General features: G+C 32.8%; 4 protein-coding genes and 1 long non-coding RNA gene across 6 annotated transcripts; 3 read left to right on the top strand and 2 right to left on the bottom strand.

The window, feature by feature from the left end:
• Positions 1-426: 426 nt before the first annotated feature.
• On the top strand, positions 427-8968 carry LOC107366987 (lysine-specific demethylase 6A). 2 transcript variants are annotated; one of them, XM_015934637.3, is made up of 12 exons: positions 427-934; positions 2151-2271; positions 2357-2411; positions 2606-2960; positions 3187-3359; positions 3798-3879; positions 4732-4841; positions 5079-6304; positions 6901-7619; positions 7719-8048; positions 8226-8352; positions 8466-8968. In XM_015934637.3, exons 1-12 carry the CDS (start codon positions 573-575, stop codon positions 8637-8639), a joined length of 3834 nt encoding a protein of 1277 aa, XP_015790123.1. In that variant the 5' UTR covers positions 427-572; the 3' UTR covers positions 8640-8968. The 2 variants fall into 2 exon arrangements, with proteins under 2 accessions (XP_015790123.1, XP_015790124.1); XM_015934638.3 differs by having other exon boundaries at positions 427-2071.
• Positions 8969-10409: 1441 nt separating this feature from the next.
• LOC112539384 (uncharacterized) lies at positions 10410-11101 on the bottom strand. The gene is made up of 2 exons (XR_003083198.2): positions 10640-11101; positions 10410-10522 (listed from the first exon to the last, which is right to left on the bottom strand). It is a non-coding gene; the product is annotated as an uncharacterized LOC112539384 (long non-coding RNA).
• A 7295-nt stretch (positions 11102-18396) lies between these two features.
• Tap42 (immunoglobulin binding protein Tap42) lies at positions 18397-19914 on the top strand. The gene is made up of 4 exons (XM_015934639.2): positions 18397-18593; positions 18702-19483; positions 19547-19695; positions 19763-19914. Exons 1-4 carry the CDS (start codon positions 18474-18476, stop codon positions 19801-19803), a joined length of 1092 nt encoding a protein of 363 aa, XP_015790125.2. The 5' UTR covers positions 18397-18473; the 3' UTR covers positions 19804-19914.
• Positions 19915-21389: 1475 nt separating this feature from the next.
• On the top strand, positions 21390-23489 carry LOC107366989 (pituitary tumor-transforming gene 1 protein-interacting protein). Its single transcript, XM_015934640.3, has one exon. The coding sequence runs from the start codon at positions 21489-21491 to the stop codon at positions 22080-22082; it is 594 nt and encodes a 197-aa protein (XP_015790126.2). The 5' UTR covers positions 21390-21488; the 3' UTR covers positions 22083-23489.
• Positions 23490-23941: 452 nt separating this feature from the next.
• Positions 23942-24941, bottom strand: LOC107366990 (uncharacterized). Its single transcript, XM_015934641.3, has 3 exons — positions 24823-24941; positions 24304-24683; positions 23942-24186 (listed from the first exon to the last, which is right to left on the bottom strand). Exons 1-3 carry the CDS (start codon positions 24908-24910, stop codon positions 24091-24093), a joined length of 564 nt encoding a protein of 187 aa, XP_015790127.2. The 5' UTR covers positions 24911-24941; the 3' UTR covers positions 23942-24090.
• Between the last annotated feature and the right edge of the window lie 404 nt (positions 24942-25345).

The raw sequence follows: 25345 nt of genomic DNA, 5'->3' as shown, positions 1-25345 counted from the left end.
AAACTTAATTTAACTCAACATCGTAAAGTTTACATTGTGAAGTGACATAAACATTACGAATCATGATAATTACAAGAATTAATCAATTGCTATTCCATAAAACTCATCCGTCCAGCAATAAACTATTTCTTTTACTTTCTGTCAGGTTTCTTCTCACAATTGTATTTGCTATTTAACAACTTGCTATAAATAGATGCAGCGAAATCTCCGTGAATTGGGTTCTTAATCGAGTATTTAAAGCGATAATTGGTTTATTCTGGAAATAAGGAAAATAAATAAAATCTAATCATTTTATTTGAATTTAAATTGTCATCTATCAGAAGCAAATTGATTTCTGTTATTGAAAAATACTAGAGTTTAGTTGGAGCTTGAACAGCGCGCTCAATGGTTTCTATACAGATGGAGACACCAACTGTCAAACAAACCTTAGTAAAATAATGCTTACATAGAAAGCTTTCAGCGTGATTAACTTTATTTATTATTGTTCATTGAAAAATTGGAAATTTGTCATTCAATTTGGAGTAAAATCATCATAGTCAATCATATCAGGAATCATCAAAGTTAGGTAGAAGATGGGCCTAACAAAGGATGAAATCGCAATCCTCTCATCTATCGATTCAACTGATTATGGTTTTGTTGATGTTCCAAGCAATAGTAAATTAGAGGCTTTGTTAAATAAAGGTATTGAAGCCTTGGAATCATTCATTAAAACCAGTTTGACGAGAGATGGTGATACCGACGATGGTTCAACTAGTAACACGATCGATTCCAGAGTATATGCAAAGCTTGGACATTATCATTTACTGTTAAAAAACTATCCGAAAGCTATGTCAGCGTACCAACGGTATTATCAAATCAATTATGACAACTACCAAAATCTGGAAGCTCTCTATGGTTTGGGATTAGTTTATTTCCATTACAATGCATATCGCTGGTAAGATTATACACTTTTTTATTTGACAACTTTCATTAGCAACTCAGTAACTTGAAAATGCCAACATGAAAATTTGCAAGTTAGGTTCAGAGATTTCCAGCCATATTCCTTAAAATATCGTATCATCATTACTATCTTAATAGCTTGTATCACGATAAAAAATGCATTTACGTTATTTTCCACAATTGCGTATCGTTACAAAAGTTTCAAATTACGACTAAGCTACGATTTTCCATTTCATAAGATCGAGAATAGTTTTCAAAATGATTGAAATTAATACATTTCAATAAGGTTTACTTTGAAAATTAATACTTTCATCAGTTTATGTCGTCTTGTAATTGAATAATATCTCAATCTTATTTTTGATCCAGTCTAATAAATTTGGTTCAATCTATAATTTATCCAATGTCATCTTGACCCACGTAAATCTCGCGCTCTCTTCCCAGACCCTTTGACCTGTGTCACTTTTTAAATGTTAGCAAAAAAACCTTGTTTACTATAATTGTTTACAAAAGCGAGAAATCTTACAATAGGCAAGTGGTGGTACTCTTTCCTAACAAGAGATGTCATCGTAATCACATGGGCTGATTCAAAGTAACGTCAACAGAGATCGCTAGTGGTTAGAAAAGTTTCTTGATCTCTTTCTCTCTCTCTCTTTCACTCTATTGTCCCATTTGCTTTCTCTCTCTTTGTATGTTTGATCTGTTTACAGGGTGACAAGAAATGTTGTTAGGAAAAGCAACCCCCACCGGTGCGCATCAACCACTTCTCCATTGTTTACATTCAACGTCATTTGATGTTGAGCAGTTTAAGTTCAACCTCTTGAACATAACTTTCTTGCCACCCTGTAAAATGAAGGAAGATAAGGATGATAAAAGGGAAATCTATCTTTGTGAAAAGTAACCAAGTACTGGTTTTTTTATAATGGTCAATGTTGGCTTTCAATTTTGTTACTGTGACTGTTGCTACTTTTTCGGTGTTTATTATTATTGCTGTAGCAATCAATAGTTGTCTTATGAGTTATCAGTGATATGCACTTAAGTTACTGCACTTAACCGATATCGCTGCTGTAAACCATCACTTCTTCCTTTGCTACTGCTAATCATCATCATCACCATCATTGTTTTAACCATCTTTGTACGTTCAACTAACCGAAAACTCTTCTCTTTTTTCTTTCCTATTTTTTTACTTTATTATTTTATTCTCATTTTTACAGGGCCATCAAAGCATTCCGCCAAATACTTTATTTTAATCCATCTTTTTATCCATCCAATGAACTACATATTAGATTAGGAGTAATTTTTAAGATTTTATGTGATTATAATTCATCTCTTAAAGTGAGTTACAGTCATCAAATCACCTTTTTTTATAAACTTTATTCTCATCATTTTTTTTCTCTCCATAAAATTTGTATTAATTCAGCATTTTCAAATTGCCTTGGCCGATAGTCGTCCATCAACTCTTAGTAAAGTTCAAAGTAAGTTTAACTTATCTCATAGCCTCGTCATAACCCTTTTGATATCATAGTCAAAACAAATTTCAATATTTTCCTTCTTATCTGGAAACTGGTTGAAAAATTTAACTTTTTATCGATTTTCATCTTATTTTTGTCTTTTTTTTGTCTTTTTACTTATTCTCTCCCCTTTTTCAATATCAATTTATTCAATATAGTTAAATTTCATATTGCTCATTTATATGAAGTCCAAGGGAAACATAAATTAGCTAAAGAATGTTATGAAAAATTATTATCGGATAAAACTGTAACCGGTGAATTAAGGTCTGATGTGCAAAAGCAATTAGGATGGATGTACCATATTGTGGATTCATTTGGTGATAAACATACAAGGCAATCATTGGCCATAAGTTATCTGGAATCAGCGTCAAAAGGAGAATTTAGTTCAAGACAAAGTTCCTATTTTCTTGGTCGATGTTACTCAAGTCTAGGTCATGTACATGAAGCATTTAAATCTTACAGAGCATGTGTTGATAAAAATGATCTTGATGCTGATACATGGTGCTCAATAGGGTTAGTTTTGATTCAAGTTGAACTCTTTCAGTTCACCATTTTTCAAACTGTTCCTCCTTTTGTTGTGTAAATCTGTCTTGTGTGTGATTGTGTATGGTTGTCTGTATTTATTTTGACAGTCATATACAATGTTTAATATTCACACACATGTACATTACACTTGTTAGTATCTAATATCATTGAAATGTTTTAATTCTCATTTTATTTTTTTTCTACTTTCCATCAGGGTTCTTTATCAGCAGCAAAATCAGTTGATAGACGCTCTTCAAGCATATATCTGTTCAGTTCAAATAGATAAAAGTCACACCACAGCTTGGACAAATCTTGGTATCCTTTATGAGAGTGTTAACCAACCTCAAGACGCTCTTAAATGTTTTATGAATGCAATAAAAGGACGAGGTAATTGTGCTACTAATTATATTAATGTCGAAAACATTAATAATAATGATAATGATGATGATGGTGCTTTGGTTCAACGTTACAAAAAGTCAAGGAAATATTGTTCAGCTGTTTGATTCAATGATTTAAATGATTGATTCAATATAAAATTTATTCCATCCGTTTGTGAATACCATCAATAGCAACGTTAAATCTTTTAAAAGGATTACCAGCTTTTTCAATCAACTTTCAGTTATGATTTGAAGCTAATGAATCTTTTAATACACACAATTCTCAGTTATCCAAATGCACCATCATCTCAAATATAACAACAAAGTTTTTTAATGATCAACATTGACCTTCTTTGATTCTTCCTCAATTCATCTAAAATTTTATTTCTCATTTCTTTTTTTTCCCATCAACCAACAAAATCTTCCTCATCTTTTTTATATTTATCAGGGTCAGTGAGTTCTACTCTCAATGAGCGAATCAAATTTTTACAAAATCAACTTGCCAACGCTCCTCCAAATAATTCACAAAGGTACTATTAAGACAGATGACGAACCCTCTGGATTGCAATTTACTCTTCTTTTTCTCTTTCTCCCTGTGTTCATGCTCTCCCAACTTCTTTCCTTTCCTTCTTTCACTTCTTTTCTTTATTTTCATCTTTTATTCCTCTCCATCTCCACTAACCTCAATTCAACTCCTATGTTTCTTGCCCTTTTTATATAAAATGTTTAACTTTTGTGCTCCCCTCTTAACAAATCACGGTTTACACAGGATTAAGCTTTTATTTTGAATATTTTTTCTAAATACACTTCATACACTTCTACTGCAGTTTCAAGTTTTTCATCATTTCTAATCTATGGTTGTCCATTTTACCATCTTGATAAGATTTTGAAGAATCAGTCAATTGATTCTTGGACCATTGAATCTACCAAAATGATAAATATTGAGAGAGAAAGTTTTGTTTCAAATTTAATTGAACCTTAGGGTTTTAATGTTTGTTAGCTTAAAAAGCTGTAATGGGCCTGTTTGAACCGTGATGAACCTTCTCCCCCATCCCACTCTCTACCCATCTCTCTCCCTCCTTCCCTCCCATCTCCCATTCTCTCTTTCTTACCCTCCTCCAAATCCTTTCTTCCTTTTCTTCAACTTACTTCCCCTCTCTCTGTCTCCCCTTTTCATCTTCTTTCTCTCTTGCTTTCGCACTTCCTCTCCTAGTGTTCTGGTAAAGTTAGTGAGAGGACTTGCCCGACCTTCAAATAATGAACCTCTCTTTATTTTGAGAAAATTTCATCCAAAAGTCTAATATCATATTTTCTTAACATTTCTTTCCCATATTATTGGCCTTTGTTGCCTTATTTTACTTTCAATCTTAATGATAAATTAGCCTCCAGCGGTTATTATCCATCGAAAACGCTTGGAATTTACCAATTTCATCTCAAGAAATAGCAACAAGACAAAACTCAGTTCAAAGACCTAATCAAGATATTTCATCAGGTATGTTTTATTCACTATTTTGTCTCTCTTTTTTTTATCAACTAACATAAATCAGTATATTTCAATTTAACTCACATGAATTTTCTGTTTGCTTAATTTAGAGATGATTATTATGTAACATTTCATTTTTAACTATTCTTATTAATCACTTGAAATTATACTTTACTCTGCTTCTCTTTTATTGATTTTCTTTTTTATTTATCTCGTTCTGTTCTTTTTTCTCCACCATATTTTCAGCTTATGATCCTCATCACACTTTAAATCAAAGTAAACGCCAGCGAATGGAATCAACAAACTCTATTAAAAAGCCTGAAGGTTACCCACCAAATAATTCAGGAGATGTACCCTTTTCTGGACCCACTGCCAATAGTGTTACTATGACTGCTCAGCAAATATCGTTAATGAATTATTTACAAAAAAATCAAAATTCACTTCAACCTCAGGATAAAGCTTTACTCGCCCAATTACAACACCAATACAGACTATTCACTTCACAAGTATCATATAAACCGCAACAAAATCAATCACAACCAGATAAAGTTAATGATTCTTCACTAGCTTCTGGTAACATTGGTGCCAACATTAATAATAATAACAATAACAACAACAACCATATAAATTACAACAGTGATTCTAGTTTAAGCAACAACAATCCATCAAGGCCTTTATCTAGTGGTCCAGATTGTCCTACTGGTCAAATTAACTTAAATAACACCACCAGTCCCACCAATAACAATTCAACCTTAACCAATAGAACTCACAGTGATTTAGATAATAAAAGTGGTTGTAATAGTGCAAATCAGAATAATTCAAATAGTAATTTAACTGGTGGCGATACAAATTCACCAATAAAAATGGACACTGCCTTCAATAGTGATACCTCAACTAATACAACTACCACTACTACTTCATCAATCCCATTAACACCGTCCTTGGGTCTCAGTGAAAATGATTTACGTGCACTTTTAGCGCCTAAGAACTCAGCTACGATTTCTATAGCTGAAAATTTAATCGCTGAATTTGGTTTAAATGGTAAACACCGAACCACACCTTTAAATAATAATATAAACAGTAGTAGTAATAAGAAAGAAATTGATTCGATCTCCTGTCAAACTCAAACTCTCACTGCCAATTCAAATTGTGTCGTAAACCGAAGAAATTCATCCTCAAGTGATATTGATTCATCAACCAATGAAAGCTCAATTCACCACTCTCGTTCATCTACAAATAATAAATGGGATCATTTTTCAAACTCAAGTCACAATTCAAATTATTCTCAGCCTATTCGTTTATCAATCGACATGACTGCATCTCGTGCTTTAGAAGCATGCAAAGGTTATGGTCGATCTGGAAGAATTGATTCCAATTTATTATCGGACGATCCTCGCCCTCCGTCTCCCATTGAAGCACCATACCCACCACTGCCCAAAGATAAATTATTACCTCAAACTCCTAGTGTTTTTGTGAGTTTATTGAAATTTTGACTTTTTAAACTTTCTCTTCCTACCAATAATGTTTTTCAACTTTATAAAATAATTCAACATCTTCCTTTATATATTGAATTTTTTATATCCTTTTCAATTTCGTAATGACTGAACTTTTAAGTGAATAATCTTTGAATTATTATCATCATACTTTGACTTATGGAAACTTGGTAACATAATGATTAAAATAATTTACATTGTTCTATTAGAGTTTTGTTACTTGAAAGTTACTCTGTTTAATGTTAATATGTGTTGAAAACTGTGAATATTATTAGTCAGTACATTGTCACCTCAGTCTATTGCCTTGTACTTGATCCATTTTATTTTTATCAATAGTTAACAAGACAAATAGAAAGATTTTTTCACTATGTTGATATAAATTATAATACTAACCTTGTTCTGGAAAGTTACTCTCATTATTTGCTATTATAATTTTGCTTTGGCTTTGAAGTTTCATTGCATAATTTATTTATAATACAATTAATCTTAGATAAAGCTGAAAACAATCACCATTGTTTAATATTTCACTTGAACTAATATATTTATTTTATCAATTTTTTCCTCTATTCAAATAGCTTGAAAATAAGAAAGATGCCTTCTCAACGCAACTCCAGGAATTTTGTCTGGCACATCCAATTGCCGTCGTTCGTGGTCTTGCAAGTGTTTTAAAATTAGATCTTGGATTATTCTCAACGAAAACTCTTGTGGAAGCCAATCCAGATCATTTAATTGAAGTTCGTACTCAATTGTTGCAATTATCAGATGAAAATTGGGACCCAGAAAAGCGTCAAATGGTTTGGAGATGTGAAAGTCATCGTTCACATATGACAATTGCACGCTATGCTCATTACCAAGCTTCTTCATTCCAAGAATCATTGAGAGATGAACAAGATAAAACTCCGGGTATATTGAGAGACTCTGATAGTGATTCAAATTCATCAGCTACCTCAAAAATGCGACGTGGAAAGAAAACACGACCTTTTAAGACAATCAAATTTGGAACCAATGTTGACCTTTCGGATGATAAAAAATGGCGTCCTCAGTTACAAGAACTCATGAAATTACCAGCATTTGCGCGGGTAGTTTCAGCTGGTAACATGCTTAGTCATGTAGGTCATGTAATTTTAGGCATGAATACGGTTCAATTGTATATGAAAGTACCTGGTTGCCGGACTCCGGGTCATCAAGAGAATAATAATTTTTGTTCTGTTAATATTAACATTGGTCCTGGAGACTGCGAATGGTTTGGAGTTCCTGAAGAGTATTGGGGTGCTATAAATAGTCTCTGTCAAAAGTAAATATTTTGTTCTCATTAGTATCATTTTACAATGAGTTTATTATTTGTATTGTTTTATTCATTAACTTTGACCTTTTCTCTTCTTTCCCTTTTTAGGAATAATTTAAGTTACTTACATGGTTCTTGGTGGCCCATTTTAGAGGATCTTTTTGCTGAAAATATTCCTGTTTATCGTTTCCTTCAGCGTCCAGGAGATATGGTTTGGGTTAATGCGGGAACTGTTCATTGGGTTCAAGCTGTTGGCTGGTGTAATAATATTGCCTGGAATGTTGGTCCTCTTACTTCAGTTCAGTATCAACTTGCTGTTGAACGTTATGAATGGAATAAATTGGAAAATTTCAAGTCCATTGTACCTGTTATCCATCTCACCTGGAATCTCGCAAAAAATCTCAAAGTTTCAGAGAAAGAATTGTTTAAAAAGATGAAGTAATTTAATTTATTAATTGGTTGATTACTTACCCTTGTCACTGCAGTTGAAACCTTGATGAAGTCATTATCTGTGGCTACACATAATACTTAATCATCCTGTTGTGGCAATTATCTAGTTATCTAGTTATCTAATTACCATATTTTCTGCTTTTTTTTCTACTCTTCTCAACACAGAATCTGCTTATTACGATCATTAAAATGTTGTCAAATGATAATGGATTTTGTGGAAGCTTGTGGCCGTGAAATAAGATGGCATGGACGTAGTAAAAATGAAGCAGCTCATTATTGTGTTAATTGTGAAGTGAGTAGAAACAATTCTTAATACCTCAAAGACCTAAACCTCTTAATTAGTTTTTACTCTATTTTACTAATAACATTTTCTCTCCCTCTTTTGTTCCACTTAAATTGTTCCAGGTTGAAGTATTTAATATTCTTTTCGTTCGTGAAATGGACAAAAAGCATGTTGTTCACTGTGTTGATTGTGCTCGTAAAGCAAGCCCAAATTTGGAGGATTTTGTAATTTTAGAGGAATATAAAATTGAAGAGTTGATGGAAGTTTTCGACGATTTTCAACTCCATGCACGATGATTTTTACGATTATTTATTAAGGTGTAAAAACAGAACTGACAGTTCGATCGTTTAATCATTTTTAACCGACATTGCTTTGGATTTGATATTAACGATGTCAACAGTGTTCATAATAATAGTAATTCCAAGTTTACTATCAGTTTTGTTTACATCATTTTTTCTTCACTTGAAAACAAAAGCACTAATCTAATCCAATGCTTTTTTAATAAAATAAACAATGACGAAGTGTTTAATGTAAAAAAATGACGAAGTGATGTTTATAATCTAGATAATGTTTATTATAAGCATATCTTCAATAATTTAATAAAATGCTGATTATGAAAAGTCAATTTTTAATGTTGTCTATGTTCATACCTTCAAATCATTTTAAATTGTACTCAGGTTTTAAAAAACAAAAAATCTTACCTTATAATGGAAACATTTCTAATAAACAACTTATTCTTATTTATATCAATTACACTTTTCCTTTAACAATCAAATATTGAGACCATTGAATCCACTTGAAACAGGCAAGCAAAAACAAAGGTATTGAAATGTTTAAACATTAAGACAAGTTAAATTTCCACTCAGGAATAAAGATTGTTACTATTAAACATTGTTTGATTGATTAAAGATCATTGCCTTATAAATGTTTACAAATGATAAAACATTACTATCAGCAGTTATTTCGTCAACATGAAACTGAATAAAAGATGAAACGTGTTACGCGTGAAGAAACAAAAACTTAAAGCTGAAGCAGAATGAAGCAGAGTTGATTGAAAAGGTCCCGCAATCAGCTTGTGTGAAATACAAAACAAATTTTCCCAACAAGGGAAAAGAGAGAAAAGTTGAAATAAACAGTTGACTCTTGCAATATAAGGTCATTTTTGCATCACATTGTAGACAAAACTTTCACACAACTGCATTTTCTTGTGAGTCTTTAAAACCTCTCATGTATTTTCTCTTACTTTTCTCGCTTTATTTTCTTCCTCATGTTTTCTTTCTCTATTAAGAAATATCTGGAGAAGATCTAAAGTCACTTCCTCTTGATGGAACCTTTTTTTCCCTTTAATCATCATTGGTTGCCAGTTTTACTGCCCAAGCTTAATCATATGTTGCCTTTACACTCATTGGAATAGTCAAGTCAGGGTTGATGGTTATGCTAGAAATTGTTCACTGCTCCAAAGCTCCGCGTTTTTGTTGAACTCTTTTAACAATATTGATCCACAAAAGTGATAGAGCAACTTTCTTTATGACCATAATGATGCTTGTAATTAGTGATTTTTGATTTCGTGACTATTAAACAATAATTACTCATTCAAGAGATTTAATCTAACTCAACACCTTGGTTTAGAACTCTGATTCTATATAAATTTAATGTGTCTTATAACAGGGATTTGAAACAAAAAGATGAAGAACGTTCTGCTTATTTTTCCCTCACATCTTGGTTATTTTTTACATGATTGTCTCAATAGGCTTTTTCACTGTTGTAGAGTTGCAATTGAGTTTTAGTAACCTGGATGCCTTTTTTGCTGTCAACTAATAGACAATCGCAAGTCGATAGACTTTAATCTGGTAAGGGAAGTAAGTAACTAGAACCGATTTCGATCAAGTAGATGGCATTCGATTGGGTTGTCGTTTACTTCCTCCGTGTGTGCAAATTAAATGTAGAGCGATTGATATTCTTCAAAGAACGTTTTAGCAAACTGTAACTTCAAGCTTGGTGGTTGAAACTTCCATATTCCCAGTTTATAGTCGGTGTAATAACCAAAGTTGTAGGTTCAGATTTGATAAATTGACAAATTTATTAAATCAGAGTTTACGATACCCAAAAAAATGAAGCCATTTGTTAAAATAATCCAACATCGTTTATAAATTTCCTATTTCGTTCTTTAATTCCAAAGCTGCTTAGTGAGTTAAAAACAGATGAATAAATAATAAAAAATAAATGTTAGTACATCGTTTGTAGCAGAAAAAGTTATTTTCTTCAATAATCATCATTCATTCAATATTTCTCTTACCTCTTACAGTTCCGATTGCCCACAATTAGTCTATGAACGACTTACGAACATGAATCTCAAGAAAGGATTAAAGTTGAAACTCGACAGAAACAGCTGTCCACCGGCAAGTAGCCATTTTCAAAGAAGAAAATTGAAAAAACGAACTCGGGGCTTTAATTGTTGAGAAAATATACAACAAAGTCAATTATTTGCACAAGTTAGTTACGAAAAGCGACACCAATTTGAAGTTTTCGTCTCGAAGTTTCTAATAAACTGCAAATCACATAAAAGGAAAAACACTTTGATCTTCATTTAGGATTACAACAGACCCAGTATAAAGAGTAAAACATGATTTAAATGAGATGGACTCGGAATAAAATAGAATGAGAACATCAAAACATTTTATTTCAGCACGAAATGATCGTTATTAACGAAGTAAACAAACATTTTCAATATCATTTGCGTTTTCATATTGAAACTTGAGAAAATTTGGTTTTTTAATTTTAGAGCTGCCATCTATTTATGTGAAAGTAAACTTTTGTTCAGAGTTGAATGGAAGAAAGTCACGTTTTAAATGAGCTCCTGATTTTTGATTAAATTAATTGTTTTTCTACATCTTAATTAATATTTTTCAGGTTAAAGTGGTGGAAAACTGTGCTGTGGTACTAACCGTCGTTGGTTTCTCAAAATTTGGCCAAAAATTGTTTGTGATTTGATTTTAAGACCTCTCTTCTGTGGTGACTACTGGCCTTCTCTCTGTGTACGACTAGTATGGCGACTCGAAATCAAGTGAGAATGAATAATAATACAGTCCGAGGAACAAATAGTTCACAGGAAAATATATCAACCACTCCAACGCAACCAAAAAACACTCTTTCCATGCTGGTAAGTTTTTTCTCATACAAGCAAGAAATATAATACACTATTTAAGAAAACTACTATCGGCTTTGAACTGATAATTAACAAAAATTTTACAATACCAACTTTATGAAGAAGACATTTTAATGTTGCCCTCATACTGGTATTTCACTAAGAAAAATTTTAATATTGGCTTTATGCTGATATTTCACTAAGAAAAGTTTTACAATACCTAGCTTTTAAGCTGAGTATTTCACTAAGAAAAGATCTTAATATTGGCATTTATGCTGATAGTTTACTAAGAAAAATTTTATGATATTAGATCAACGCTAGTATCTTGTGACAAATCTGCCTATCTATGAATAATATCAAAGAAAGTTTTTATTCTTCACAGAATCTAGAAAATAATATTACTAATCTGAAAGAATCTTTAAGTTGGTAAATGAAAATTTCTTAACTTTACAGAATGATCTTACAGTCTCCAATGCTCGCAAATTTCAAATTGTGAATGACTTTATCAAGACCCAAGGGGAAATAAATAATGCAAATAAGGATGCAATCATTTCCAAAGCTCAAGATTATCCGTTTATTCAAATCCTGGATATGATGTTAGTCTCAGAAGAATGGCTAGCATCGGTAACTGGTCCTCAAATTGCTGCTTGCACAAACTTTTATAAAGAACTCAAAATTGCCATGTGTGAAGAACCACCTGTGATTAACAATGTATCAACTGTTGCACCGATAACATTGTCCAACAATCAACAACGTCATCAAATCTGCCAGAATTTTCATAACATGAAAATACCAGAGTCATGGTTCAATGTTGAGACAATTGAAATATGGCCCATCATCATACTCAAGAATAAAGAATTTATGCTAAAACGCAAAAGAGATAAAACTGGTCCACAACTAATGAAGGATCATGTTGATAATTTGTTAGAGAATACAGCTACTGATGTTGGTGGGGTAATCGAAACGGAATGTGGTCATTCCTCACTGAAAATCAAATGTGCTTCTATATCTGATCGATCTAGATTATTTAAATTCTTACAAGATAATCTACCTGGTTGGGTCATTGAAATTCCTACCCTACGTGATCCGATGATTCGTCTCAACAATTTACGAACAATTCCTGATAATGAGACTGCTATACAAGAATGGCTAACTCGACTCAAGACAAGAAACAACTGGAATGATGTGGAAAACAGAATTAAAGTAATACATATCTTAAGAAGCAAATTCAAAAGATATACGGTTGATGTTATACTCAGTATCTCACCGATAATTCGTGAGAGAATTGAGAAGCGTTATGGCGTGGTGAATGTTGGTAGTAGTCTAATCAGTGCTGTTGATTACTTTGAAATCAAATTCTGCCTAAACTGCTGTGGTTATGGACATTCAGTAACAAAATGTTCGCTTGTATCAAGATGCCGATTCTGTAGTCGCACTCATCTGGGTAAATGTCCTGCTGAACTTGATAAATTGAAACAGCGATGTTATAATTGTCAAAAAACCTTTCATGCTGCTCATGATAATTCTTGTAGTGTATACAGAATTAAGTTGAAACACGAATTGGAAAAAACCAATTTCAACTATAAATTTATTATGAATTAACTAATCTATTACTCGAGAATAACTTTCCCACGATCATAAGACTTTCCTAATTAACAACTTAACCAAATACTCGTTTTCTTTTGACTAACTCTGTCATACTTTAATTAACCTAACTTTCTTCTTATTACAATTTTTACAACACTTTGCTTACAACAATGTAACTCTAATCCCTCTCAACTTAACTTTGTGCTAATTTTTATGGCATTGCTTGTTTACTCAGCTTCATCCAATGAACAAGATTACAAAGAAATGTGAACTCTTTACTTCTCTGAAAGTCCATTAATTTAATAATGAACTGTAAACTAATCCAATGCAATTATCCTCAAACCTCAACAACAATTAATTTAAAGTTAATAATCTTAAACTTAGAAACTCCTAGAAATGGTAATACCATCACCAACTCTCTTAACACTAAACTGGTTTGTGAACTCATAACTTTTACAAAAGTTTCAACATCAGTCGAAGTCGACACAATATGTTATCTCAACGCTTTGCCAATTTACAACAAAACAGATTTCAACGAGAAATTCAAGCTCTTCGTCTGAACTGGTTCTCGGTTAAAGGCATTCATCTTTATACTGGTGTATCGATCAAACTCTTTGATAATAACGGTGTCAGAATAACAAGTGCTTCTGTTATCAAAAGGAAAATTGGCCACTTTATCTCTCGAATTAATCAACCACAGTCTAAGCTTCGTTTTATCAGACGTTGTGGATCAAAAGTTATCATTGTTGTGAACTCTGAACAATTCACAGAAGATCTAACCAGTCTTCTAAACGACTTTTACCACCATTGGTCCTACCGTACTCTGTCTCTTAAAAACCCTGTTATTAAATTCACAATACCAACTACCACCGAACTCTCAACTAAAGAACTGATTACTCAAGTTTTAATTGCTCAAAATAACTGGACTGAAGATGGTGTTACTAAGGTCGACTTCTTAATTGACAATCAACAAGTGTCAACTACATTTGTGCTAACTATTAGTGGTGAAAACCGTGAAAGATTACTAGATCAGGACGGTTGGATAAAGTTCATGCAAAATAGCTTTCCAGCTTATGATCACATTGGTGTAATATTCTGTGAGAATTGCTGGCAACTTAACCATTACTACACTACATGTACGAACCAAGAAAAGTGTAAATTGTGCTGTCTTCGTCATGATGCGAATCTCTGTGTAACAACAGCTGAACAACGTGAATTTACTTGTGCCACCTGCTACCCCAATAAAGTTCAACACAATACATTGTCCAAAAACTGTCCACACATTATACAATATGTCCGTGAATACTGTACCAAGCTCAACATTGAGTCAAAATGGCTTATGCTACCCAACAATTTCCCAGAAGACAGTTCAAATTTTTCACCTTAACTCAGCAAAAAGTCAACCCATAACGGAGAAAATACTAACAAAGGCATTGAAAGAGACAAAAACAATTTGCTCAATTGTAGAAGCAAACCGAAAAATTCTGTTTGACTATATTTCTGCTCCTAACATCGTGATCAATGATCAGACAGCAATCATTGTTTCAAATGACTTGCTAATCTATGGTTATAACAATCAACACCCGAATCTCATTACAGCCCTAGTTGGCTTCAACAATAAAGCAATCCTTGTGTGTGTAGTGTATCTGAATCCAAAAATTGTTAAAGAACTGATGAAAACACTCCTAGAACAACTGAACGAGATCAGACATTTACCGTTTATATGTGTGGGAGATTTTAATTGTGAAAACCCTTTATGGTCGCCAAAGGATCGTCATTGTTCCGCCTCAACTATGCTGGCTGATTTTATTGTAAAGCATTCTCTCACCATCTACAACTCGTTACCCACTCCAGATAATTTCACATTTTTTAATGGTAGGCATCAATCATGGATTGATCTCATTTTTGGTAATGTTAGACATGAAAAATTTTTATTAACCCCAAACGTTATTACAGATCATAAACTCCTAAGCCTAGATTTTTACCTCTCTGATATACTTAGTGATAAAATTAAACAGCACAAACTAACAGCGATTCATCGTAAACTCAAACACAAAGAAATAGTAACAAGAATTGATATGAATACATGTAGACAGATAGATGAAACTTTCAAAAAGATAATGAATGAACATCTAGCAGATAGTAAACCTTTCAGAATCAGAACAAATAACTTCAAGACACTTAGATTGAGAAAAAGAATTAAGAGCATGAAGAGGAACAACAGACATTCTTTCTCTAAGGAGATAAATGAGATGATTCAGGACTTGAGAAAACAGGAAAGAGATCAGAGGAAAAAAGTACGAGAACGTTCATTAAAATTTGTAGCCAAAAACTTAGGGAATCAAAGAGCTATATGGCCTCTGATTAACAAAATTGTCAAACCAATTGATACTTTATCAGCCTGTCTTGCTGACAACACTAACAGGTTGAGCAACTTAAGAGGTTTTATATACATGAGACCTCACTTTGCTCCAACCATGGGTACAGAACGAAATTATCTGAGTGAGGATGAAGAGATGATGCTGAGAATGCTAACCTTCAAAAAATCCTCTGGTTATGCTGACGACTTTCAACTAAAAGCATGGAAAGTCTTTTGGGAAAGGAATAAAGAGAAGCTAATAACTCTGATAAAAGAAACTCTGTTAAGAGGATACATTCCTCAAACAATTAAAATATACGGGGCTCATTTAATCCCAAAACCAGATGGGAGATTCAGAATGATCAGAATTGCCAACTTTATGCTTCAAATTTATGATCAGATTCTAGCTAAAAGGCTAACCAAGATCCTACCTAAACTGATCATCAAAAACACGCAATTTGCATACATGAAAGAACTTTCAACCTGTGATCTTCATGTTATCCTCTGTCATCAATGGAACCCTGATAAGAGCTTGATTTGCGCTGATATTGAAAAGGCATTCGACACTGTCAAGATAAACTATGCATTGGATGAATTGAAACTGGTAATGTCCTCTTCAGATGTCGATCTGATAAAACAATTCATCTACGGTCGGTGGCTACGAACAAGGATAGAAGGTACTTACAAATATCGTCCGGATGTCTTTGGGGTCCCCCAAGGTTCAAAAGTTGGACCGCTCTTGTTTATCTGTGCCCTCAACAAGGTTATCAGACAATTAAAAATGAAGAAGATAAATATATTGGCATATGCCGATGATATTTATGTAGTTACACAAAGAAATATGTGTAATGAGGTAATTGAAAACATCAACACAGAACTAATCAAAGCTAACCTTAGCCTGAATCGCTCAAAAACTCACATCTATAACAGAGGCGATAAAGAAATCGTTAAAGTGGCAGGTTTATACTTTGATCTAGCACCAAATATCAACAACCTAGATAAAATTATCTATGAAAATGGTAAAATTCTACTCAGAAACAAACTGGCCGTTGCCAGAATCCCGTCAAATATTCAAAGAATGGTAATGAATGCATTTGTCTCCAATATCCTTCACTCGCTATCCCCTGATATACTCTATCAAAACAACAACTATGGTGACTTAATCACCAAACTAGCGAATAGAGTTAATCATTTTCTGAAAGAGAGTATGGCTCTGAACAAAGCTTTTCCACTCTGGTCCCCGATAGTAGCATGGAGAATTGCTAATCCAGTTAAAATCTGGATTGCAAAAAACACATCTGCAATACTAAGAACATCTCTTCAATATGAGAACTGGCCGATCATCAACCTCCTCAAACCACTACCTCTATTCACCAAAAGACCAAATATCACGCACTTTTTTGAAAAAAGAGCGAGTTTTCCTGTTTTTAAACAAGCTGGCTACCGTCTTAAAGCTGAACAACTTCAAATTATAACCTCAAAGGGTACAAAATTTTTTCGTATTCATGAGCCCAAGATGACAACAGCAGACCACTTCCTAGCAATTTACATAATGGTTAGTCTCACCAAAAATGAAGAAACAACGTATATTATTCCGGAATTTTTAGTTAAATATCCTGACTCAATCACAGCATCCTATGTTGCTTCTATACTCAATGCAAACTCAGCTAAGTTCATTTGGACGACCTGTGAAAAATGGGATAACATGCTGAAATTACGGCCAAATGACTCCATATCCATCATCAAGAATAAACTCGTAACACATCAAGAGTTTGAGAAACGCAGAAATGAGACAGTTGATGGTCTGTTTGAAAAATTGTATGAACTTGACGATTCATCGATAACTCCTTTCTTTAAATTTGGAAGAGAGGTAACATTCAATGGCAAGATTGCTAACATCTTTGTGAAAAACGTTATGGACAAAATCGCTGATATAAAAATTTTGGTATCTGACCTTAACAGAGCTAAAAACAAAAACAACTCAATACTACACTATTTGGAAACGTGCAAAACAACGGCAACAATCAGAACTGGACTCATAGATGGATGGAGATTCACTGGTGATCACAAAATTGATAAAATCATCACACTAGCAATGGATGACCTCATTGAAATGCTGAAAGAAAAATATCAAAAACACAAACGTACACCCATTATTGACTGGCGAGCCAGATATAATGCAACAAAAAATCGCTTTGGAACAACTCTAATGGACTAACTCTTGAAGATAATCCTTAAATGAAATGACTGTCTAAACAATATGTAACCCTTAAACCCTAAATTTCCCAATTTTTTATGAAAATGTATTACAAAAAAAAAAAAACTTAACAATATCTAACTCCCAAGCTGGGTCTTGAACTCAGACCGTAAGATACCTTGTATCTAACGGGCTACAGAAGTCCTCTGTAGTGGGCATACGTAATGTATGATTTCCTTATGGATCTTGAACTAAAATAAAGAGTACAGTCTAATTGAATATTCAATACAAACAGTATTCCAAAACTTGGATCAGTTCATTAGAAGCTTTGACAAGTCATTCAAGTTACACCAAATTCAACTAATTCATTACTATAAATACAAAACATCGATTAAATTCAACGAATTAACAATATACTTTGAAATAATGAAGGCGATTACCGAATAACTGCGTAACTCTCATAATTATCCGAGAATGCAGTTCCGAAGTGTGGTAATCAAATAGATTTCATCAGTTCTATCGCTGTCGATCTTTTGGTTGATTCATTGATATAGCTTTTGACTTTCTTTATTTACAGCTTTTCACTTATTTTGAATACGTTTGTTCAAATAGCAATTTTTATTGGTAATCAAATAATCTTAATTTTTAAAGTTATCTTATAAATGGTTTGTAACAACCGCTTCGTATTTTTATGGTAGTCATGCGTAAAACATATGGCTCTTTTTATAAAGACGAATGAATAATATTTACGTTTTAATCAAACTCAATTCAATTTAAACTCAAGATCAGTAATTCATTAAATTTTTAGTTGTCATCCGATTAAATATCAGTTTTTTATAATCATGGGCGATAATGAATCATCTCCAGATATTGACAATCTTTGCAGTTGTTTCGATCAAGCTTTTAAGCTTATAAATGAATTGGATGGCAGTGATTTACCAACAAATGATGTTAATTTTCAGGTTAGTTGTCAATTTTGTTTTTCTTTTGCTTAATTCATCATTAATAATGAAAAGGTTGATTTGATTTTTCGATTTTTCACTCGTTTTGTGTTTTCTTCAATATTTTAGAAAAAAGTTACCGAATCAATAAAGCTACTGGAGCGATCAACTGAAATGGTTAATCAATTGAACTTATTCAGTAATAATGAAGCTATTGAAGATGTGCCCAATTCATCTATAAAATATCTACTTCTTCCTGTCCTATTGGGTTATCTGCATACGAAATTAACAGGCAAAAATAGGATGGAATGTCTGAGAATTTCTGATATATATTTCAAAGATTACCTGAAACGTATAAAATTATACGAAGTCTGTCCGATCGGTATTGATTTAGATGAACTTGAAGATGATGGTGATAATGAAAATGATAATAATGCTGAAAGAGCTATTGAGAAAGTTAATATTGACAGAAAAGGTATGAGTTCAATCGCAGATCTCCAAGCTTTGGGAAAAGAAAGACAAGCTAAGATTGAAAATTTCAGAAGACTTAAAGAGGCCCAAGAAAAGTTAGAAACTCTCGAAGGTTTATTAGACAAGGATGAAACCACTGATGAACAGAAAAGAGAATATTATATTCTGTTAATTAAAAAATGGGTCTCAACTGCAATTGAAGAAATCCATGGCATCAAAAAAGAAAAAGAAATCCTCAAAATGATTGGACCACTGGATAGAAAGAAACTCGAGTCTGCAGACAAAAGCAAAGCAGAGCCTCTCAAACCGTTTATCATAACGAGAACTGAATTACAAAAGCAAGTCTTTGGATTAGGATATCCAAGTGTTCCTACAATGTCTATAGAAGCATTTATCGAAAGCAAGATTCAAGAAGGCTCATTGTCTGAAACAAAACCAGGGTAGGATCACAGAAGTTCTTTATATTGATCAAGTATCTAAAACGTCTATTGATTAATTTTCAGGCAAAGTAATAGCTTAATGAGTTGGGCTCAGAATCCTGACCTTAAAAAGCAACAGGATGAAGATGATGCTGCTGCCAAAGAAAAGGCCGATGACGAGGAAGATGCTGACGCTTTAAGAAAGGCTAGAGGATGGGATGAATTCAAAGACGGTAAACATTATAATTAAATCATTTTAGATTGATGAATAATAATTTTAACTTTTTTTACATGCTACAGATAATAAAAGAGGATGGGGAAATCGTTACAATCGAAGTTGATTAAATCATTCTGATTTGGTGGAGTGATCAAAACCGTGTACAAAAAAACTGTGTAAATCATGAAATAAGCAAAACCTTGTTGCCAATTAAAGCTGATTCTTAATTGAAAAAGTACAATCTTTTCTGGTAGAAGCTCCGATTTAATAGCGCTACCAATGAAATTCTGGTTAATTACTCAAGTTTGTCTCGTCAAATGACTTTGACAATAAACAATTTCACCCTTTGGTAGTGAGCTAATTTAATAGACACATATTAGGAAGCAAAAATAATGATTTCCAATAATGCGGCTGCAATCGTCTTCTTCAATCAACCATTCTTTTTAAACAATGTATTAATTATTCTGCAGGCCTATTTATTATATTAATAGAATGATAACGTTAATTAGTTGAGTATCATCAGCAAAAATGAGGACTATTGTCTCTTGATAACTCGCTGATGGATGTAAACAGTTTGCTTACAATATTTATTCTGCTAGATGATACTGTTTAAGCTAAGAAGCTTCGTTAGCCTTGAATCCGATCTTATTCTTAATATAATAACAATATAATTAGCTTGTCGGACGGATGGCTAGTCAAAATTATAAAAACCCATTAACATGTTGGTCTTAATTTGAAACTAAACAAATAGTTAAGCTGAAAAACGATTGATACATGAGGACTTGCGAGATTCATCTTACAAATTTCGATCCACTACGAACACATTTCTTTTTCTACCAAGCATCATATTAACTACGAATCAAGTAATGCAAAAATTAACAAACGCAGTGTTAGATTACAAAGATTCAGGTGAAGATTAAGTTAACCAGAATAATGTAACCAGAAATGTTGTGAATTGACTCTAAATGACTTTCAAAGGATAATAACAAACGTAATTTTGATTACTCACTTACAATGAATAAAGGAAGATGTAATTGTTAATCAACAATGATGAGAAAGTAACTTTATGGTTAGCAATTAGAAATCCATAGAATTAAAGGGAAACAATGAACTTCATTAGGATAATAAACAGCTGAGTAAACCAAACCTGAAGTAACAAATTTTCAACATTAAACCAATGATTTTTGAGGTGATTAATTGTTTAAAATTAATGGAAATGAAGTTAAATAGCGCAAGTGTCTGATTAATTGTTTGATTAGATCCTGTAAACTCAATTAGCAAACAAATATTAACGATGAGCTGGTGCAGATAAGCAAAAATTGTGGTATTTTGTGGAAAAGGAAAACAAAGAGGGGAAAAAGAGAGAAAAGAGAGAAAGAGAGAGATTGCGAAGGGGGAAAGTTTCCTTCTTTTCTCTCGTTAATTTATTTTCATTTCACGCTTCTAAGCAAAGAGTAAAGAAGAAGAGACTGCGATTGATGATATCCAGATTTGTTGCTGGATAATTGCACTAGTAGTCGCTAGTAGTAAGAGACTTTCTTTTTCTCTTTGTAATTTTCAATAATTATCAATTTTGTTTAACTGATTAAATTTGTTAATTTTGATTAAAAAGAGAGAGAAAAGAAAGGATCTCTGACTACTAGCGACTACTAGTGCAATTATCCAGCAACAAATCTGGATATCATCAATCGCAGTCTCTTCTTCTTTACTCTTTGCTTCTAAGTGTTTGAAGTTGGTTTACTATTGTATGAAAAGCTATCCATTGATTAACTGTTAATTTTAAAGTCATTTCAGTTCTTAGTGTACAACATGCTGTTCAAGCTTTTGTTACACTCTTACATCCTCTGTGTTGGACTCGCTATTATTTTGTCGATCAATGTTAATCATGTGAACGGATCACCAGAAGATATCAACGTGGAACCATCGAAATTAAATGGATCCAATTCAGATGATTTAGTGTTCCAATCAACTTCTCAAAATGGATCCTCAGCCAAGGAGAACTGTGAAAGTCGTAATTCAAGTTGTGCCGAATGTGTTAAATCAAAAAAATGCTTCTACTGTTACCCAACCAGTAAATGTTTAGATTTTAGTTTACGTTTCTCTGGCTGTTCCTCAATAAAGGAAACAGCTTACGGTACATGTTTGGTTAAATCAAATGTTCTCGCTATCGCATTGGGTTCAGTCGCTGGTGTTGTAATTTTAGGAATGGCTATCGCATGCTGTTGCTGCTGTAGATGTCAAAGAAAAAGATCAGGTTGGGAAGTTGACAATCAAAAGGAGAATCTAACCATGAGAGCGTCTGTTATCCGTGATAATGCTTACGCCCGAGAGGAAAGACAGAAACGTGTTGACGAGATAAAACGGAAATATGGGATCCCGGACAAAAAATACAATCGCTTTTAAAACCCAACTCTTATCATCATCATTATTGTTACTTTCAACCTTAAAGTTATCTGATTTTGTGTTGAAATTTTTCTGGTTGAACCTCTAATACGCTGGAAATGGATCTTCTTCTTCCATCTGGTTAAAGTGTGCAACCCAATTTTGCCATTGTCATCTTTAAATTTTTGTTATATCATTATTTTCATCACCACAAACGTAGTGATCGCCATCACCATCGCCAATTTCAGTATCAAATCTTCCTAATAATTCATCTCTCTTTTTATCATCTCATCTACACTAAAAACTCCCCTCTTTCTCGTTATTTTACTTTCTTTTTTCACTCCGTCTATTCTTTTTCCATTTTTAGCAATGATTCAACATAATTCGTTCTCTCCTCTTTCATCTCTTCTTTCAGAACTTACTTTTTATCTCTCTTTTCCAGCCTCTCCCGGTGTAAATGAATAATGACAATGATAATGCTTTAACAGTTTCTCATTTCATTGTAACCTTTGAACCAGAGAGTGCCCAAGTTAGATACTGAGATGGTTTAGAATGGAGGAGATTTAGATGAAGGAAAGGAAAGAGATGGAAGATAGATCTTACCTTGTTTCACCTAAGTTATCCTTATCTTTTGTACCTTTTGCTATAAGAAATTTGGCTAATTCTACCTAAACCTTATTGTCGGTTCATCATCAAAAAGCTAAAGTTTATTCTTGGCTTCATTTTTCTTCCAATTTACTGCTGTTTTCATCACCAGTTTCTATGTGTTTACCCTGATAAAGTGTATTAACAGCAACAGAATAGTAATAATCACAATAACTGTTATATCATGTTATCATTTGCAATCTCTCAATTTACATTATACAAATTGCTAAAGCTCAACTCCAAAGTCTTAGTGTTATCAAACCAACCTGAAAAAAACAGATTGTTTTTTATATCACTTGTTAGATTTGGTTTCATCATATTCACCATTATAATCCTCCCTCATGCCACCATTTTGTAACATGATACTAATTGTTGGTCTCATAATTGAGAAAATCAAGCTCAACTTTAATTCAGGCTAAAATAACCATGCAACTCGCGCCTCTTAACTCAATGTTTTCCAAGGAGAGAATGCTGGTTTTTGGATGAGATCTCTGGTCATTAAAAACATTGTACAGCTAATAAAATTTAATTACCTATTCCGCACAACAAAACAATCAACGGTTTGAAAGTGAACCACATTTCCTCTTCATCCATCTGTACATCATCATGGTATACTTAAATGAAGAAAACAGTGAAATTTTATTCCAAAAAATTACCCTTTTCAATATTCAATCTTTGCTTATAAAACCCGATTTTGTAAATTGTGTATTAATATTAATTTTACAATATAAATGTCAATAATTGATCAACCTAATTATCAATAAAACGCATATTTTTACATTATTTAAGCTCCTCTTTGTTGTATTGAAACAGATGATCCTATGAATGACTTCCTTTCACATTGTAATTAATCTTTATTAAAATTTTGAAATTGATCCGTTGTAGTCACATCATTAAGTCAGCCTCTTGATTATTGTTGGTTTAAGCTTATTGGCAAGTCATTTATTTAACCAGAGAATGTGCTAATTGTTTGAATGCCCAAAGTTGGCCATCTTTATGCTGAGAAGACGACACTTCCCATCTCACCATCGTCGTTGATTGATAACAAGTGATTAACTGACTTCTCATATAACAAGTGAAAATTTTCAGGCAATTGTCTTATTTTTACCCAATTATTTATGATGCGAATTTACAGTAGATTGTCAAATATTTCGAATAATTTAACATGAGATTTATAACAAGCACCAGCAAGCATCAATTGTGATCTCAATTCATAGAGATGGACTTCACAAGAGTTGGAATAATGTTATCTAGTTTATTGGTTTTACTTATGTACAGAAACATAATTGAAAATAATTCACAGTGTTGTGTGATTTATGAAGATTGGGACCGAATTTGAAAAAATGGACTGATAAACTGTCCTGGATTGTACAATAGAGACCAATTAACTTTGTTTGTGGACAACTGTTCCAGACAATAACAGGCATCCAAGTTCACTCCTTGATCCATCCATAATGGTGAATCTTGAAGTATAAGTACCCTAAAATAATTCAAAACAATAATATTGATTAATATTTAGGAACAAAACAGATGGAAGAAGAAAAATAAGCTTCACGCTAATGAAAACCTGAAATAATAAGAAATGTGTTAAACTTACTTCGTTAAACCAAAGTGGCAACAGATATTTAGATGGGAAGATGAATTTTTCACTGATATCAGATCTAATTCCTGCTTTAACTGGACATGTACAGTATGAAGTTGAATTGTGATAACTCATACAAGAGTAATATTCCAATTGCATCCAATCACAGACGGCGATTTCACATACAGGTCCAAGTAAACATGGTGTTCGGTCTTCATCTTTTAAGGTTTCTTCGGCAATTCGGTTACCATTCCAAAGATCAACACGTAAAAAAGCATCCAAAGGTAAATCTTGACGAATATTGTAAATAATTGTTGATTCTCCGAGTCCATCAAAATAAACAGGATCAGGCTTTATTGAAACCTCTTCAAACCGCACGATGGCGTTTGATTTCCCTATCATGAAACATATGATAAACAAAAACCGTTAATATGGAGATGACCAATTTTTTGGTTATACAAAGGTTAAATAAGTGTTAATTTTATTTGGTTATAAGCTTATTGTAATAAAATGGTCAAGTGATTATCAACTTACCACAGTCTTTGAATTGGAAAGACGGCGCTGGAACTTGTGTGGACAATGTTATGATTGAAACAAAGAAAAGACAAATTGATAGCTTCATTTTTTTTGCTTGGATAAGTTTCTCGAGTGGTGATCAACTGGTGATAGACGCTTTTAATGATGGGTTTAAATAGACAGACATTGTAACAAATATTCGAACATCGACAATGCTATGGTTTCAATAAATAAGGACATCAATTGATTACACGCATAATTGAAAAGGTTAGTCTATAACCATTGACATGGTTAACATTGTTTCATTATCATATTAGTCCATTGGAAAGCTCAAAGTGTCTGCCGATCTTAATTTGTGCTTTAAAAATTCATCCTTTTCATGCATTAGGTTTTGTTTATCAAAGTTGAAATAAGGTTAATATTTTGAACTAATTCAGGAATAAAAATTGGTTCAAAGAAAGTGAACCAGATAGTTTTTCATAAATAATTATCTCAGTCAAGGCTACATCAATTGTATTGTTTTTTGATTAGCATGATTATT

Source organism: Tetranychus urticae, chromosome 3 (genome assembly GCF_039701765.1).
Source record: "Tetranychus urticae isolate SD_2017Ah chromosome 3, NJAU_TeUrti_SD_1.0, whole genome shotgun sequence".
NCBI classification, from domain to species: domain Eukaryota; kingdom Metazoa; phylum Arthropoda; class Arachnida; order Trombidiformes; family Tetranychidae; genus Tetranychus; species Tetranychus urticae.
The sequence above is the reverse complement of the archived record's forward strand: the minus strand, read 5'-3'. Positions and strand labels throughout refer to the sequence as shown.